This window comes from Stegostoma tigrinum, chromosome 26, assembly GCF_030684315.1.
Source record: "Stegostoma tigrinum isolate sSteTig4 chromosome 26, sSteTig4.hap1, whole genome shotgun sequence".
Classification (NCBI taxonomy): domain Eukaryota; kingdom Metazoa; phylum Chordata; class Chondrichthyes; order Orectolobiformes; family Stegostomatidae; genus Stegostoma; species Stegostoma tigrinum.
Window position 1 is genome coordinate 11,636,961 of NC_081379.1, and position 14,614 is coordinate 11,651,574.

General features: G+C 46.5%; 1 protein-coding gene across 2 annotated transcripts; it reads right to left on the reverse strand.

The window, feature by feature from the left end:
• Positions 1-1,353: 1,353 nt before the first annotated feature.
• alkbh2 (alkB homolog 2, alpha-ketoglutarate dependent dioxygenase) lies at positions 1,354-14,491 on the reverse strand. 2 transcript variants are annotated; one of them, XM_059654952.1, is made up of 5 exons: positions 14,429-14,491; positions 10,158-10,545; positions 8,293-8,491; positions 3,289-3,629; positions 1,354-2,212 (listed from the first exon to the last, which is right to left on the reverse strand). In XM_059654952.1, exons 2-4 carry the CDS (start codon positions 10,483-10,485, stop codon positions 3,317-3,319), a joined length of 840 nt encoding a protein of 279 aa, XP_059510935.1. In that variant the 5' UTR covers positions 10,486-10,545; positions 14,429-14,491; the 3' UTR covers positions 1,354-2,212; positions 3,289-3,316. The 2 variants fall into 2 exon arrangements, with proteins under 2 accessions (XP_059510935.1, XP_048412136.1); XM_048556179.1 differs by having other exon boundaries at positions 1,354-3,629.
• Between the last annotated feature and the right edge of the window lie 123 nt (positions 14,492-14,614).

Consider the following 14,614-nt stretch of genomic DNA (forward strand, 5'->3'; position numbering starts at 1 on the left):
TTAGTGTGAAGTTTATCAGTAGTTCTCTGACACTTCTTTTCTAAACTCCTCAATGTGTTTAAACCAAGAATTGTCCTGTTTCAGCTTGTGCTCTGGGATGCAGAATCGTAGGGACCCCCTTCGGTTCCACCTCTTTTCTTCCTGGGGGTAACATTTTTTAAAAACTTAATGTCACTTATGCCTTGTAACACCTTTGTGGTTTGCTCGGTTTGGGCCCTGGAATTGTTTTCACTTCCACGAATAAAATGAACAGAATTTGCTTGCTTCCTGCCCCAGTCACATATACCTTTAGGGCTGTGTTTATCAGCAGCGCCACCTCTAGGTGCAGTGTTGTGATATGATGTGGTCTGATAATTAATCAGCCTTTTTACTGGAAACAAAGAATCTCACTAGAATTGAGATTTCAGCAAAGTTTTATCTTCTATACTTCTTCCCAAAAGTAGAGAAGGTGTTTGACATTGGCCTGTTGTGTTCCACATGTAATAAAAGAAGATTGAGTTTCTACAGATACAACAACCAAAAAAAAACTATAGAAGTTTGTCAAATTTTAGTCCATGTAAATCTATTTACTGGGGGCTTGATAGAGTAAATGCTGAGAGGATGTTTCTCCACACAGGAGAGTTTATTGAGACTGTGCCCTCTGGTCCTAAAGGGATATAATCTAAGACTGATACAAGGTGGAATTTTATCTCTGAGGAGTGTCTTTGTGTATATTTAAGGCTGAGATTGATTGGTTCTTGATCAGTCAGAGAACCAAGGGTTATGTGGAAATGCCAGGAAAGGGGACCTGAGGAATGGTGGAGCAGGTTTGAGGGGCTGAATGGCCTACTCTGTTACTATTTCTCGCGGTCATATTTAGATAAATCAAAGTACAAAACTGTAACACAAACCAATGAAAACACCAATTGACATGATGGTTACAAGCAGTGATGGCTCATGGTAATCTTAGTGCCTGAAATCATTTCGCCTCATTATGGTCCTGAATACCTAAAGCTTTGCCATAAGAATATTCCTGTTTGATTAAGTCACATCTATAAAATGCTTCTTGAGTAGCCTGTAATTTATGTAGGAGTTGCTGAGTTATGCTCTCTATGGGACTCATCTCAATCCTTAATTTGTTAATGAATTGACTGATCTGAGCTGGGTCAACGGTTGGATCCTCAGTGCACCTACCACAGAGAAAGCAAAAATACCACCATCATTGATCATGACTAAAAAACCCTACTGGAAAGATTATCACATGATTAGACATGATCAAGATATGGCTCAGCTGTGCTTCCAACTGCAATGGACCCATCGGACATGCAGCAACAATAGTTTGTTTAAAAAATTGAAGGCTCCCAACAAGGAAAGGAAAATGAATTATCTTGTTTATTGTAATTTAACAAGCTGCAGCCAGCTGTGTCCTTCATAATGCACTTTTTTTGTAATGCGTTAAGAAAACCAATCTTAGAGCACTAAGTTAGTTAGCACAACTACCATTTGTCTTCATGCTCCTCAAAACAAAATGCAATCAACAGTTCTCACTTGACTATGCTGGGAAGGACACATGTACAGACAGTATAGGTATCGCTAGGTTAAAACTCAGGGAAATCGGCATTCTTCAGACAAAGAGGTAGAGGCATTTGTATGGCAAGTGGCTATGTTAGTAACATAGCATTATCTGATGGCTCCCTCAGGTGTTCTGTACAGGCTGGGAGTGGCCTCATGCCTGGAGCTAATACGCATCTAATGGTGCTGTTATGAGACAGAAGTTGGTTGGAACAGAAATTTCCTCTGAGAACCCAAAGCGAAACTGAATACCAAAGTACACAAGGCAACAGGGTATAAATTGCAGAGTAGCAAATATCTGTAAGAATTTAGAGTTAATCTGGACAGGGATTGAGCCTGCATAGAATAAAAGGTAATATTACAGCAGTGTGTAATTCTTAGGTAAAATGCACACACAGATAGGATACTGACATTCCTATTCTACAGCAGCTGGTGCTAAAGCTGGTTTCTGACGTTTTAGAGTAGATTTGTAGCTCGGGTTGTAGTTGTTTGGCTCTTGGCTTGCCAAGCTAGTTCGTTGTTCCACAGACGTTTCATTACCCGGCTGGGTAACATCATCAGTGCAGCCTCCGATGAAGCGCTGTTGTGTTTTTCTGCCTGGTTTTTAAACTTTGGTGTCCGTTGAGCTCAACTGATGTTACCTAGCAGGGTAATGAGGCATCTGCAAAGCAAAAATGGTTTTCCACTGAAATTTCATGCATTAAAAGAAACAGGCACAAAGATTTAAAACTGCTGCTCTGGGCTCTTGTGGTGCAGTGTTAGTGTCCCTGTATTTGGGCTAGGAGGCCTGTGTTCAAACCTTACCTACTCCAGAGATGTGTAAATAACATCAAATGGGCTGATTAGGAAATATGTAAAACTAATAAAAAAGACAACGAGGGAGGTTCACCACTGTTCTACTTGCTCACAGTCAATGGGAGCCCCTCAAAATAATCCACATTGCTCACAATAAAACTATTGATAATTAATGTGTGTTTGAGTCATGTGCTGTTATTGGTCTCATCAGTTCCTGCCATAAAAATATTCTCAAAAGTTAAGAGGGACCAGATTATTTTAAAAGAAAATCGATAACACAACTTTTATTAGTATAAGTCCGACTGCTGCTCAATGTCAACCCAGTCCTACAAATAGAGTTATGAGCTTGACTCGGTTGTTGTTAGATCAGTTTCAGCAAGTGTTTGGGATTGTCCCATTGATTTGTTAGTGCTGGGGGGGTGGGGGGGGGTGCAGTTCTCCCCTCAATCCCATCAAGTGCCTGTAGCAGTAAGGGATGACAGTCATGACTAAGAGCTGTAAAGCCCTCTAACTACATACCAAGGGACAATTGCTATCAAGGCTACACTACCACAAAAATAAAACAAAAGCTGTACATTTATAAAGCACCTCTGACAGCCTCAGAACGTCACACAGTCCTTCACCCTTTATCAAGTGGTTTTGTGGCGCAGTCACTGTGCGGGGAAAAAGGGGTAGCCAATCTGCACACGGGAAGATCCCACTGTCAGTAATGGGGAAGTGACTGAGTATTTTTGTGATGTTGTTGAACTGGAGCTAGCCCCCTGCCCTTCTGCAAGGCAGTACGAAAGGATCCCCAGACTGGGCCTCGTCCACAAGACTGCTGGGTTAAAGTAGCAGCAGAGCTGACACTGCCATCAGATCTAAGCCCAGTAAGTTGAGTGAAAAAGGGAGAGAATTTAGAAACAGATAGACAAGGAAGAGTTGACAATCAATTGTCCTCACTCAGGGCACAGTGCTGACAGCAATGCTCTCAGTTCGCCTTCATCGGAGGCAGAACCTTGCGGAAGGTCAGATTGATGCGCGGGCCCAGCACGTTCCTGCGGACAGGCAGGCTGTGGTACCAGTAGATGTTGGTCGGGTAGTTCATCATCAGCAGGCTGCCGTGACCCAGAAGCAGCTTCACCGGCTCCAGGCGGCGAGTCGCACTTTTCCCCCGCGAGTCCCGATGACGGAAGATGAAGTCCCTGCAGGAGCCGAAGGAGACTGATGCGATGGGGCTGAGAGGCTCCAGTTCCTTCTCGTCATCACGGTGCTCCCCGATGTGATCACATCCATCTTTGTACCTGTCGGTGAGAATGCAGCATCAGCATTCCTGACCTGCTAGTGGTAGTCACTAGACTGTGATACAACCTCTCACTTAGTTTAAAACACCATTTCCTGTTTCTCCCAGGAGCAGCTCACTAGTGATACCTCGCCCAACAGACCATTCTCCCAAGGGATGTCCTACACACCGATAGTCAGCAGGCACCTCCACTATGGGAGCTGAATCCCGTCCCATCCGGCAAGAAGTTGCATTTATATAGCACCTTTAACTGGAGTTAAGAAATTCCAAGAATTTTCACAGCAGCATTACCGGATAAAATGTGACAGAGGTCATGTGGAGCTATTTGTCCAAACTCGTCCTTGCATCCTGCCTGTAGGAAGAGTCTTACATCTTTTTCCATCCAAAGATGTATGGAGAAGATTCTAGAACATGATGGAAACCCAGCTGCCAATGAGGGAAGTGAATGAAGTCAGGCATACACGTGCCTAGGATTTCTAGCTCCCCAAAGTGGTGACCATCTGTAAAGGTACGAGAGCAATGGGATATTCTCCACTTGCCTGAATGAGTGCAGCTCAGACTATGCAACAGATTGATTCTATCCAGAACAAAGTAGCATGCTGGACTAGCATCCCATCCACCCCATTATTTATACACTGCATCCAGTAGCAGCAGTGCTTACCATCTATAGCTCACCATGGCACCACCAAGTGCATCTTCCAAACCATTTCCGCCTTGAAGGGCAGGACAGTAGATGCGTGGGAACAAGTTTCCAGTACAAGTTTCCTCCCCCAAGTCACACACCAGCCTGACAGAAACATACCTCCATTCCTTCACTGCTTCTGGGTCAAATCCTGGAACTCACTTCATCACAGCACTATGGGTGTATCTGCCATCTCACAGGCTGCTGTAGCTGAAGGTAGTAGCTCACACACCTCCCTTCCCAATGGCACCATGGGTGTACCCACACCCCAAGAATTGTAGAAGTTCAAGAGGTGGCTCATCAGCACCTTCTCCAGGGCATTTAAAGGTGGGTAATAAAAGATGGGGTATTAAATGGTGGCTTAATCAGTGACACTGAAGACTAACAGGAAATGGAGACCAAAATTCTGGGAATGTAGATACTCCAAGGGGTTTAAGCCTGGAAAGGAGCAAAATCATGGTGGAATCTGTGAAAGTGGATGTCAGAATTCAAACTGAAGCACTGCCGTAGACCAGTGAGTGTAAGGATGGTGGGCAGGAAGACTGGGTGGGTGTTGGGCAATGAGCAGCATGGATGGGCTCTGGGCAGGGTGCAAGATGGGAAACAGGGAAGTGTTGAGTTAGTCAAGTCAAAGTAGTCAGAGAACAAAGGCACAGATGAGGTTTTCAGCAGCGGAAGAAATGAGGCAGGAGCTGTACCAAGGAACGTCACAGGGGTGGAGAGCCTGTGGTGTGGGTGATGGAACAAATTGCTGTTGGAAGCTCATCAAAAAGCAAGTGCAAAGTCACATACAGCCTGGCCCAGCCTCACGTATGCCTGGGGAGATTGAGTCAGTAGCTCAGGAACGGCATTGGTGACAGGGCTCAGAGACAGCATGTGCTCCTTCAGTCGTGGTAGTGCTGAAGGAATCTGAAGAATCGGATGTAGTGAAGAGGCTGGGAGAGTTGTTGGAGAGTGAATGTGGTTACCCTACACGTTGGACATATTGTGTTTTCAGATGACGTTGCCAGGGGCACCTAGGTGCAAAACAGGAGAGGGACAGGGAGAGATTCCTGAGGGACACCTGAGTTTCACACACACACTTCCATCAGAGATCACCTAGTGATCAAGAGTGAACATCCAGCATTGATTAAACCTCCTCTAAATTCCGAGGCTCCTAAAACTCCTCACAGCTGACTCAACATGACCCAAGAATTGAACCGGAATCTCTCCCACTCAGTATCAGTGTGTCAATCTTATGTTAAGTTGTCCATTAACCTGTAAGTCTTTCTGGAGTATTTTTTTTTAAAACATTTATCTAGCACCAGTGCATCTTACAATTCTTCACAAAGCAAATTGCTCTGGGGGGACATTTCCTCACACAAAACAAGGAGAACAACTGTCCAGTAGCAGTAAGTGACCAATTTGTATGTTTTCTTCAAGAACCAGCCTATTACTTTGCTTTCAAAGTTGGAGAGGGGAGGGTGCCAAGTAAGGATGATGCTGGTGTGTATCAAATTGGTGCCAAATCTATAGGGCTTCATGCCGTCAAGAGGGCAAAACAAGTCAGGAAAGGACCCTCACCAACTTTTACAGATGCACCATAGAAAGCATTCTATCCAGGGGCATAACAGCCTGGTCTGGCAACTGCTCTGCCCAGGACGGTAAGAAACTATGGAAAGTTGTGGGCACAGCCCAGACCGTCACAGAAGGCAACCTCCCATCTACGGACTCAATTTACACTTCTCAGTGCCACGGAAATGCTGCCAAAGACCCTGCCCACCCCAGTAATGCTCTCCTACAACCTGTTCTGTCAGGCAGAAGATACAGAAGCTTGAACACACGCACTGGTGGGTTCAAGAACAGCTTCTTCCTTGCTGTTATTAGACTGATGAATAGACTGTCTAACTTCACGTAATGCTGACCTTGCTTTGTGCACATGCTGTGCAGTGTAACCTTGTTTGCCTCTGTCTAAGCGCCCTATGATCTGTATGTCCTTGTTTGCTAGGATCTGCCTGTACTGCTGGCAAAATAAAAGTTTTCACTGTGCTTAGGTACATGTGACCACAATAAACCAAACAAATCAGGGTGTATCTAGAAAGCCCATCCATGCTGCAACTCAGACAGAAGATTCAAGAAGGGAATGTCAGACTTTTACAAACAGAGTATAAATTCCATACTTTAGGCAGACAGCAAAGCCATGTCTGAACTTAAGACAGCCATCTTAACTCAGCAATTGTCTTCACTCAAGTCAGGTCAAAATTTAAAAATCATAGGGTCAGCCCCCACTTCAGGATGCAATCGCACACAGCCCCTCTCCCTCCTGCCACTTGAATGAGTGCTATATTGGTAGGTCCAGCACCCTTCAGAAGTAATTGTAACTGCAGATACCAACTGTCTTGACCTGGAGATAGAAATAAACACCATTGCACTATTTGAAAATCAGGGGAGTTTTTCTGGGCTTCCTGGAGAACATTCACCCTTCAGCCAAGGCCATCAGTAGTTTGTATGTACATGAAGTGAGCTGTCATAGAATCATAGTCATACAACACAGAAACAGACCCTTCAGTCGAACTTTTCAATGCCAACCATGTTCACAAACTGAACCAGTCCCACCTGCCTGCACTTAGCTTATATCCCGCCAAACCTTTCCTATTCCTAAATTTATCCAAATGTGTTTTCAATGTTGTAATGGTACCCACATCCACACTTCCTCTGGAAGGTCATTCCATATATGAATTACTGTGTGTAAACAAAGACGTTGCCCCTTGTCCTTTTTAAAATCTTTCTCTTCTTACCTGAAAAATATGCTGAGTTTTGAACTCCCTCACCTCTAGGGAAAAGACCCTCATCGTTAACTTTATCTATGCCCATCATGAATGTATAAACCTCATGAATGTCACCCCACCTCCCAACCTCCTATGCTCCAGTCTTATTTTTTTTTTTAAATCTCAAAACCTCTATTCCCAGCAACTTCCTGGTAAATGTTTTCTGAACCTTCTCCAGTTTAACAATAGCCTTCTGATAGCAGGGCAACCAGAACTGCGCACAGAAGAGGCCTCACCGACTGTCACTTTTCTGTACAATAAGTAATTAGACTGCAAAGTAATTCAGTAGCTGTGAACACTTTTGGTTGTGTGAGAATGAGAAAGATGTCATTCTAGCGCACACTCTTCAATTTCCTTCTTTGAGGGTGTTGCTACTTCCCAAACGAACATTCCCCACTGATGCTGCACAGTTTTGTTTTTGGGGGTTACACAGACAGGCAAAGCACAAGGCACTAGGACTGAAGCCAACTGAATTTGTCTGAACAATCGAATGCAAGACAAATCAGGATAGCCCGATCGAACTGATCTCATAAACTTTCCCTGCTGGTGATTAATAAATTGCGAGAAATTTAAGAAAAACTGACTTCCTTTGGAAACCACGATGCTGACAGCTGTATCTTCTCAACCCGATTATTAGTTGACAGCCTATTTTTGAAAACTTGTCAACTAACTTTAAAAAGATAGCACTGACGTTATACACATCAGCAAAATGCCAGCCAGGTCATTACCTCACAGCTCGGAAACCCAGACCAAGGCTCTGAAGCAAAGATAGTACGAAGCAAAAGAACCCAGATCGGTGTCAGCTGCAGGTAGAACCCTCGCTTTCTGACAAAAACAGATCACCCCTTTCTTCTGGTTATAAACAGGTTGTTTGTTGCGAACAATTGGCTGCAGTGCTTTTATAGTGACTACACTTCAAAAATATTTTATTGGTTGTAAAGAACCTTGCATCCGAAGGATGCTGTATAAATGCAACTTTGCCCTGCCTCAGGACCAGCATCAACATGGCCAATATCACAAACACTGTGATCAACTGTTGAAATGGTCAGTCACCTGCCCCCTGTATCCTGAAATATTGGAGTCTCTGATCACCAGACAATAAACTTTTTTTTTAAAAAACGCAGCCAACCTTCATTTACTTGTTCCCTCCTGAGCTCTTCCACTGCATTGTTCACCTGTTGATCAGCACAAAGTTGAACACGTGTCCTGTAGCCTGCATGACTCGGGCTCTGATCATCTCCAGCACAGGAAGCCAAGGTTTAGGGGTCAGGGTCACTCCTGAGTAAGTGTAGGTCAGGCCAAGGTCCCCGTAAGTCACCTGTTTACGTGGAATATTGTGCCATTTCCCAAACACCTGCACTTTTGTCTGTTCACCTTGAAGAATGAACAATTTTCAGAAAAGAAATAGCAGTCAACACAGAGTTCATAATATTCACACAAATGGATTAACTTTGTTAATATGAGGAGGTGATAGTCTAGTGGTAGAATTGCTGGGCTATTAATCCAGACAGCCAGGTAATGTTCTGGGGACCTGGATTCAAATCCCATAATGGCAGATGATGGCTCCACTGATGATGTCACCGAGCATGGTGTCGAAAAGTCTGAACAAGAACAAGCCAGCTCGGTGAGCAAGTCATCAACCTCATCCACAACCCGAGCTACAGATCTTTACCCAAACTTTAGGCAGACGGTGAGGTTTGAATCCAATTAAAATCTGGGTATAGGAATCTAATGATAACTATGAGACCATTGTCAATTGTCAGAAACCCTATCTAGGTCAGTAATGTCTTTCTGAGGGAAATCTGCCATCCTTACGTGGTCTGGCCTACATGTGACTCCAGACCCACAATAATATGGTTGACTCTTAACTACACTCTGGGCAATTAGAAATGGGCCTAACCAGCACCATCCACATCTCGTGAATGAATTTTTAAAAACAAAATTGCATGCTTAATGCTGATAATGTTTTAATTAGCTCCATGTCTCTTTTTGAAGTATCAGGCGTGAACCACCTTGATTTTTCCCTCAGAAACGTAGTTGCTAATGCTCAAAGAAGTGCAATAAGCGAGGTCAGGCTTTCAACTATAAAAGACTGTGGAGTCGACTTTAGGCAAAATGCAGTAAGGGGAAAAACCAGCTACTTCTTTCAACTGTGAACGTGAGGTAAGGGACCACAGGACCGAGATCAGGAAACTTTTTCGTTGTATTCAAATGTATGGGAATGGGAATGGACGAAAGTATCTCGACATCAAAAGGAAGGCAATGAGTTAAAAAGAACTTTCTCCTGAAATTGCAAGGATGGTTTAAATATATGTTTGGCAGGGATATTTTCTCAGAAAAGAGAGTAAGAGAATGTGTAAAATTCACTCAGCTGTAAATACGATCTGTTCTTTCATAGTACTAAAACAATGGAAGAGTTCAAAAGTGCAGAATAACCATGGCAGCAGAAGGGTCACAAAAGATGAAGGGATTATGCTGGATCCATGTTGTTAATCTATGTATGTCTCTTCGTTTTACACTGTCATCAACATTAGACTCAGTACTGTAGGTGAACGCTTGTACAACATTTACTTATACTGGAATGGTGAAAGATTTTGTTGTAATGAAGACCTGACCTTGCACTGTTACAACAGCAAGTATTTGCATTCCTGTGTTTACTAAGATGCACTTAAAAGCAGAAAACTATCCAAGTCAATGGAAGGATTATTGGAACAGAGGCATTTCACAAATAATACGACAATACAGCATTTGAGATGTTTCTGGATCCATGAACTCAGATGGGCTGAATGACATCCCTCTTTAGCAATGTCAATACAGCAGACTTCAAAGCCTTGGGTGGCAGAATAAAACTACTTTAAGCAGTCATTCAACTCGGAGTGAGATGTTTGCCAGCTTTTCTTGCTCAATGTGCATCTAGTTTGGAAAACAATGGAGCCCTACAGTGAATGAGCCAGAGTTGCTGCTCAGGTCATATATACCAGCTTGTTTAAAGGGATTTGGGCTTTTGTAAATTCATTCACTCAAACATCTTAACCCGTACCTGAAAAGTACTCCAGCTCTTTCTCCAACTGCAAAAATATGTCATCCGCCTCAGATTTGGTGAATATTTTGGTATAATCACAATTCAGTCCCTCCGCTCTGAGCTGCTTCCAAGAACAGTCAAAATCTCTCAGCAAGCCTTGCTCATTTAAGAGGGGTGTCAGTTCTGTTCTTTTACTTTCACCCGCCCAGCTTTTCAGTTTCTTCCTTGGACTCTCTGCCGTTGCATCGTTCACTGTTTGACAATCTGTCTGCTTTCTGACCTCACACTGTTCTGACTTGGGATTACCAGTGTTCTTTGATCGCCTGATGACAAACTTGTCCATCATTGTATCTGGTCACACTGAGCAGCACACTGTTACTGAAGGTGACTTCAACTCCACACCAATCTGTTTAGAAAACAGCAGCACAGGGGCATTATACGCATGCCTAACTACAGTCCAAACGGCTTTCATACAATGATTGTTTTTGTCTGTCCACTGATATCCCCTGAAGTCATCAGTAGCACATTATCCACAAACCAAATCAGTCAACTACATGAGGTATCACTGATCCAACCTTACTCCCAATTCTCCACTTACCCGACAGCAACTCCACAGTTCTGAGAATGCCTACCATACTCAAAACATTAACTCTGCTTTCTTTTCACTTATGCTGCCAGATCTGCTGGGTTTCTCCGGAAATTCCTGTTTTTGATTCCAATCTCCATCATCCGCAGTGCTTTATTTTATGATAGTCTTAATTAGAGATGACCATGATTATGTGAAAGGGACATTAATGGGGTGTTGCCAGAGAAACTCAGCAGGTCTGGCAGCATCTGTGGAGAGAAAGCAGAATTTAAGGTCTCAAGTCCACAATAGACCTTCTTTAGAATGGAGTTCCTCCAGTAATTTCTGTTTTTGTCTCAGATTCCCTGCAATCCACAGTCTGTTTTATTTCAAAGACACATCACCTTGTAGACAATTAACTGCCAATTACAGAATCGAACCAGAGATAGCAGGAACTGCAGATGCTGGAGAATCTGAGATAACAAGGTGCAGAGCTGGACAAATACAGCAGGCCAAGCAGCATCAGAAGAGCATGAAAGCTGACGTTTCGGGCTAGACCCTGCTTCAGAAATGGGGGAGGGGAAGGGAGTTCTGAAATAAACAGGGAGAGAGGGGGAGGTGGATACAAGATGGATAGAGGAGAAGATACGTGAGTGTAGGTGGGGAGGTAGGGAGGAGAATGTCCAGTCCAAGAAGGATGGACAGGTCAAGGGGGCAGGATGAGGTTAGTAAGTAGGAGATGGGGGTGGGGCTTGGGGTCAGAGAAGGGGATAGGTAGGAGGAAGGACAAGGAAGGGAGGCGGGGATGAGCTGGGCTGATTTTGGGATGGGGGGGGGCACGAGGAAGAAGGGAGATTTTGAAGCTTGTGAAGTCCACATTGATAACATTGGGCTGCAGGGTTCCCAAGAGGAATATCAGTTGCTGTTCCTGCAACCTTCGGGTGGCATCATTGTGACACTGCAGGAGGCCCAGGATGGACATGTCGTGTGAGGAATAGAAGGGGGAGTTGAAATGGTTCGCGACTGGAAGATGCAGTTGTTTAGTGTGAACCGAGCATAGGTGTTCTGCAAAGTTATCTCCAAGCCCCCACTTGGTTTCCCCAATGTTGAGGAGACCACAATGGGGAACAACGGATACAGTATACCACATTAGCAGATGTGCAGGTGAACATCTGCTTGATGTGGAAAGTCGGGATGGGGGTGAGGGATGGGGGTGAGGGATGGGGGTGAGGGATGGGGGTGAGGGATGGGGGTGAGGGATGGGGGTGAGGGATGGGGGTGAGGGATGGGGGTGAGGGATGGGGGTGAGGGATGGGGGTGAGGGATGGGGGTGAGGGATGGGGGTGAGGGATGGGGGTGAGGGATGGGGGTGAGGGATGGGGGTGAGGGATGGGGGTGAGGGATGGGGGTGAGGGATGGGGGTGAGGGATGGGGGTGAGGGATGGGGGTGAGGGATGGGGGTGAGGGATGGGGGTGAGGGATGGGGGTGAGGGATGGGGGTGAGGGATGGGGGTGAGGGATGGGGGTGAGGGATGGGGGTGAGGGATGGGGGTGAGGGATGGGGGTGAGGGATGGGGGTGAGGGATGGGGGTGAGGGATGGGGGTGAGGGATGGGGGTGAGGGATGGGGGTGAGGGATGGGGGTGAGGGATGGGGGTGAGGGATGGGGGTGAGGGATGGGGGTGAGGGATGGGGGTGAGGGATGGGGGTGAGGGATGGGGGTGAGGGATGGGGGTGAGGGATGGGGGTGAGGGATGGGGGTGAGGGATGGGGGTGAGGGATGGGGGTGAGGGATGGGGGTGAGGGATGGGGGTGAGGGATGGGGGTGAGGGATGGGGGTGAGGGATGGGGGTGAGGGATGGGGGTGAGGGATGGGGGTGAGGGATGGGGGTGAGGGATGGGGGTGAGGGATGGGGGTGAGGGATGGGGGTGAGGGATGGGGGTGAGGGATGGGGGTGAGGGATGGGGGTGAGGGATGGGGGTGAGGGATGGGGGTGAGGGATGGGGGTGAGGGATGGGGGTGAGGGATGGGGGTGAGGGATGGGGGTGAGGGATGGGGGTGAGGGATGGGGGTGAGGGATGGGGGTGAGGGATGGGGGTGAGGGATGGGGGTGAGGGATGGGGGTGAGGGGGGGGCGGGGGGGGAGGTGTAGCACTTCCTGCAGTTGCAGGGAAGAGTGCTGGGGAGGTGGGGCTGGAGGGGAGCGTGGAGTGGACAAGGCAGTCCCAGAGAGAGGCGTCCCTCCGAAAAGCAGGGAAACGTGGGGAGGGAAAAATGTCTTTGGTGGTGGGGTTGGATTGCGGGTGGCAGATAACTTACCCCTCCTCAGTGGTCAAGAACACCCTCGGCCGTGTCTCTTGCATTTCCCGCAACTCATCCCTCACATCCCCTCTCCGCAATAACAACCAAAACAGTCATCACATACCACCCACCAACTTCCGGATGCAACGCATCATCCTCCAATACTTCCGCCATCTGCAATCCAATCTCACCAAAGACATTTTTCCCTCCCCACCCTTATCTGCTTCTCGGAGGGACCACTCGCTCCAAGACTCCCTTGTCGGCTCCACACTTCCATCAAGCCCCAACACACCCGGCACTGTTCCCTGCAACTGGAGGATGTGCTACACCTGCCCCCACACCTCCCCACTCTCCCCCATCCCAGGCCCCAAGAAGACCTTCCATATTAAGCAGATGTTCACCTGCACATCTGCTAATGTGGTATACTGCATCCGCTGTACCCGGTGTGGCTTCCTCTACATTGGGGAAACCAAGCAGAGGCTTGGAGACCGCTTTGCAGAACACCTCCACTCGGTTCACAATAAACAACTGCACCTCCCATTCGCGAACCATTTTAACTCCCCCTCCCATTCTCTAGATGACATGTCCATCCTGGGCCTCCTGCAGTGCCACAATGATGCCACCTGAAGGTTGCAGGAACAGCAACTCATATTCCGCTTGGGAACCCTGCAGTCCAATGGTATCAACATGGACTTCACAAGCTTCAAAATCTCCCCTTCCCCCACCGCATCCCAAAACCAGCCCAGCTCTTTCCCCCCGCCCCCCCAACCTGTTCTTCCTCTCACCTCAAGCCACACCCCCATTTCCTACCTACTAACCTCATCCCGCCTCCTTGACCTGTCCATCCTGCCCGGGCTGACCTACCCCCCTCCCCACCTACACTCACCTTAACTAGTTCCATCTCCGTCCCTTTAACTTGTCTTTCTCCTCTATCCATCTTCGATCCGCCTCCCCCTCACTCCCTATTTATTTCAGAACCCCCTTCCCCATTTCTGAAGAAGGGTCTCGGTCCGAAACGTCAGCTTTCTTGCTCCTCTGATGCTGCTTGGCCTGCTGTGTTCATCCAGCTCTACACCTTGGTAAAACAGAATCGACCCACTTTAAAGATAATAAAATGTGAGGCTGGATGAACACAGCAGGCCAAGCAGCATCTCAGGAGCACAAAAGCTGACGTTTCGGGACTAGACCTCTCTGATGAAGGGTCTAGGCCCGAAACGTCAGCTTTTGTGCTCCTGAGATGCTGCTTGGCCTGCTGTGTTCATCCAGCCTCACATTTTATTATCTTGGAATTCTCCAGCATCTGCAGTTCCCATTATCTCTGATACTATTTCGACCCACTTTAAATTTTGCTTTACAGAACAGAGGCTACAGTTACTGCAAATTTATTTTGAACACGTTATTTCCTAACTTCAGCGGAATTTACCTCGACACTTCCCAGTTCGTACTGAACTCCTCCTCCAAACCATATGACAAAGATTTACTTCCTGTTTCCTGTGCCGCAGCACGTCTCCAGAATCAGCGAATCAACACCCAACTTTCCTCTGAATTAACCAGGGAATGAATGAATCCCGTGCTTATTTGTTTAAATGGAAAAACAAGCACTTTTATT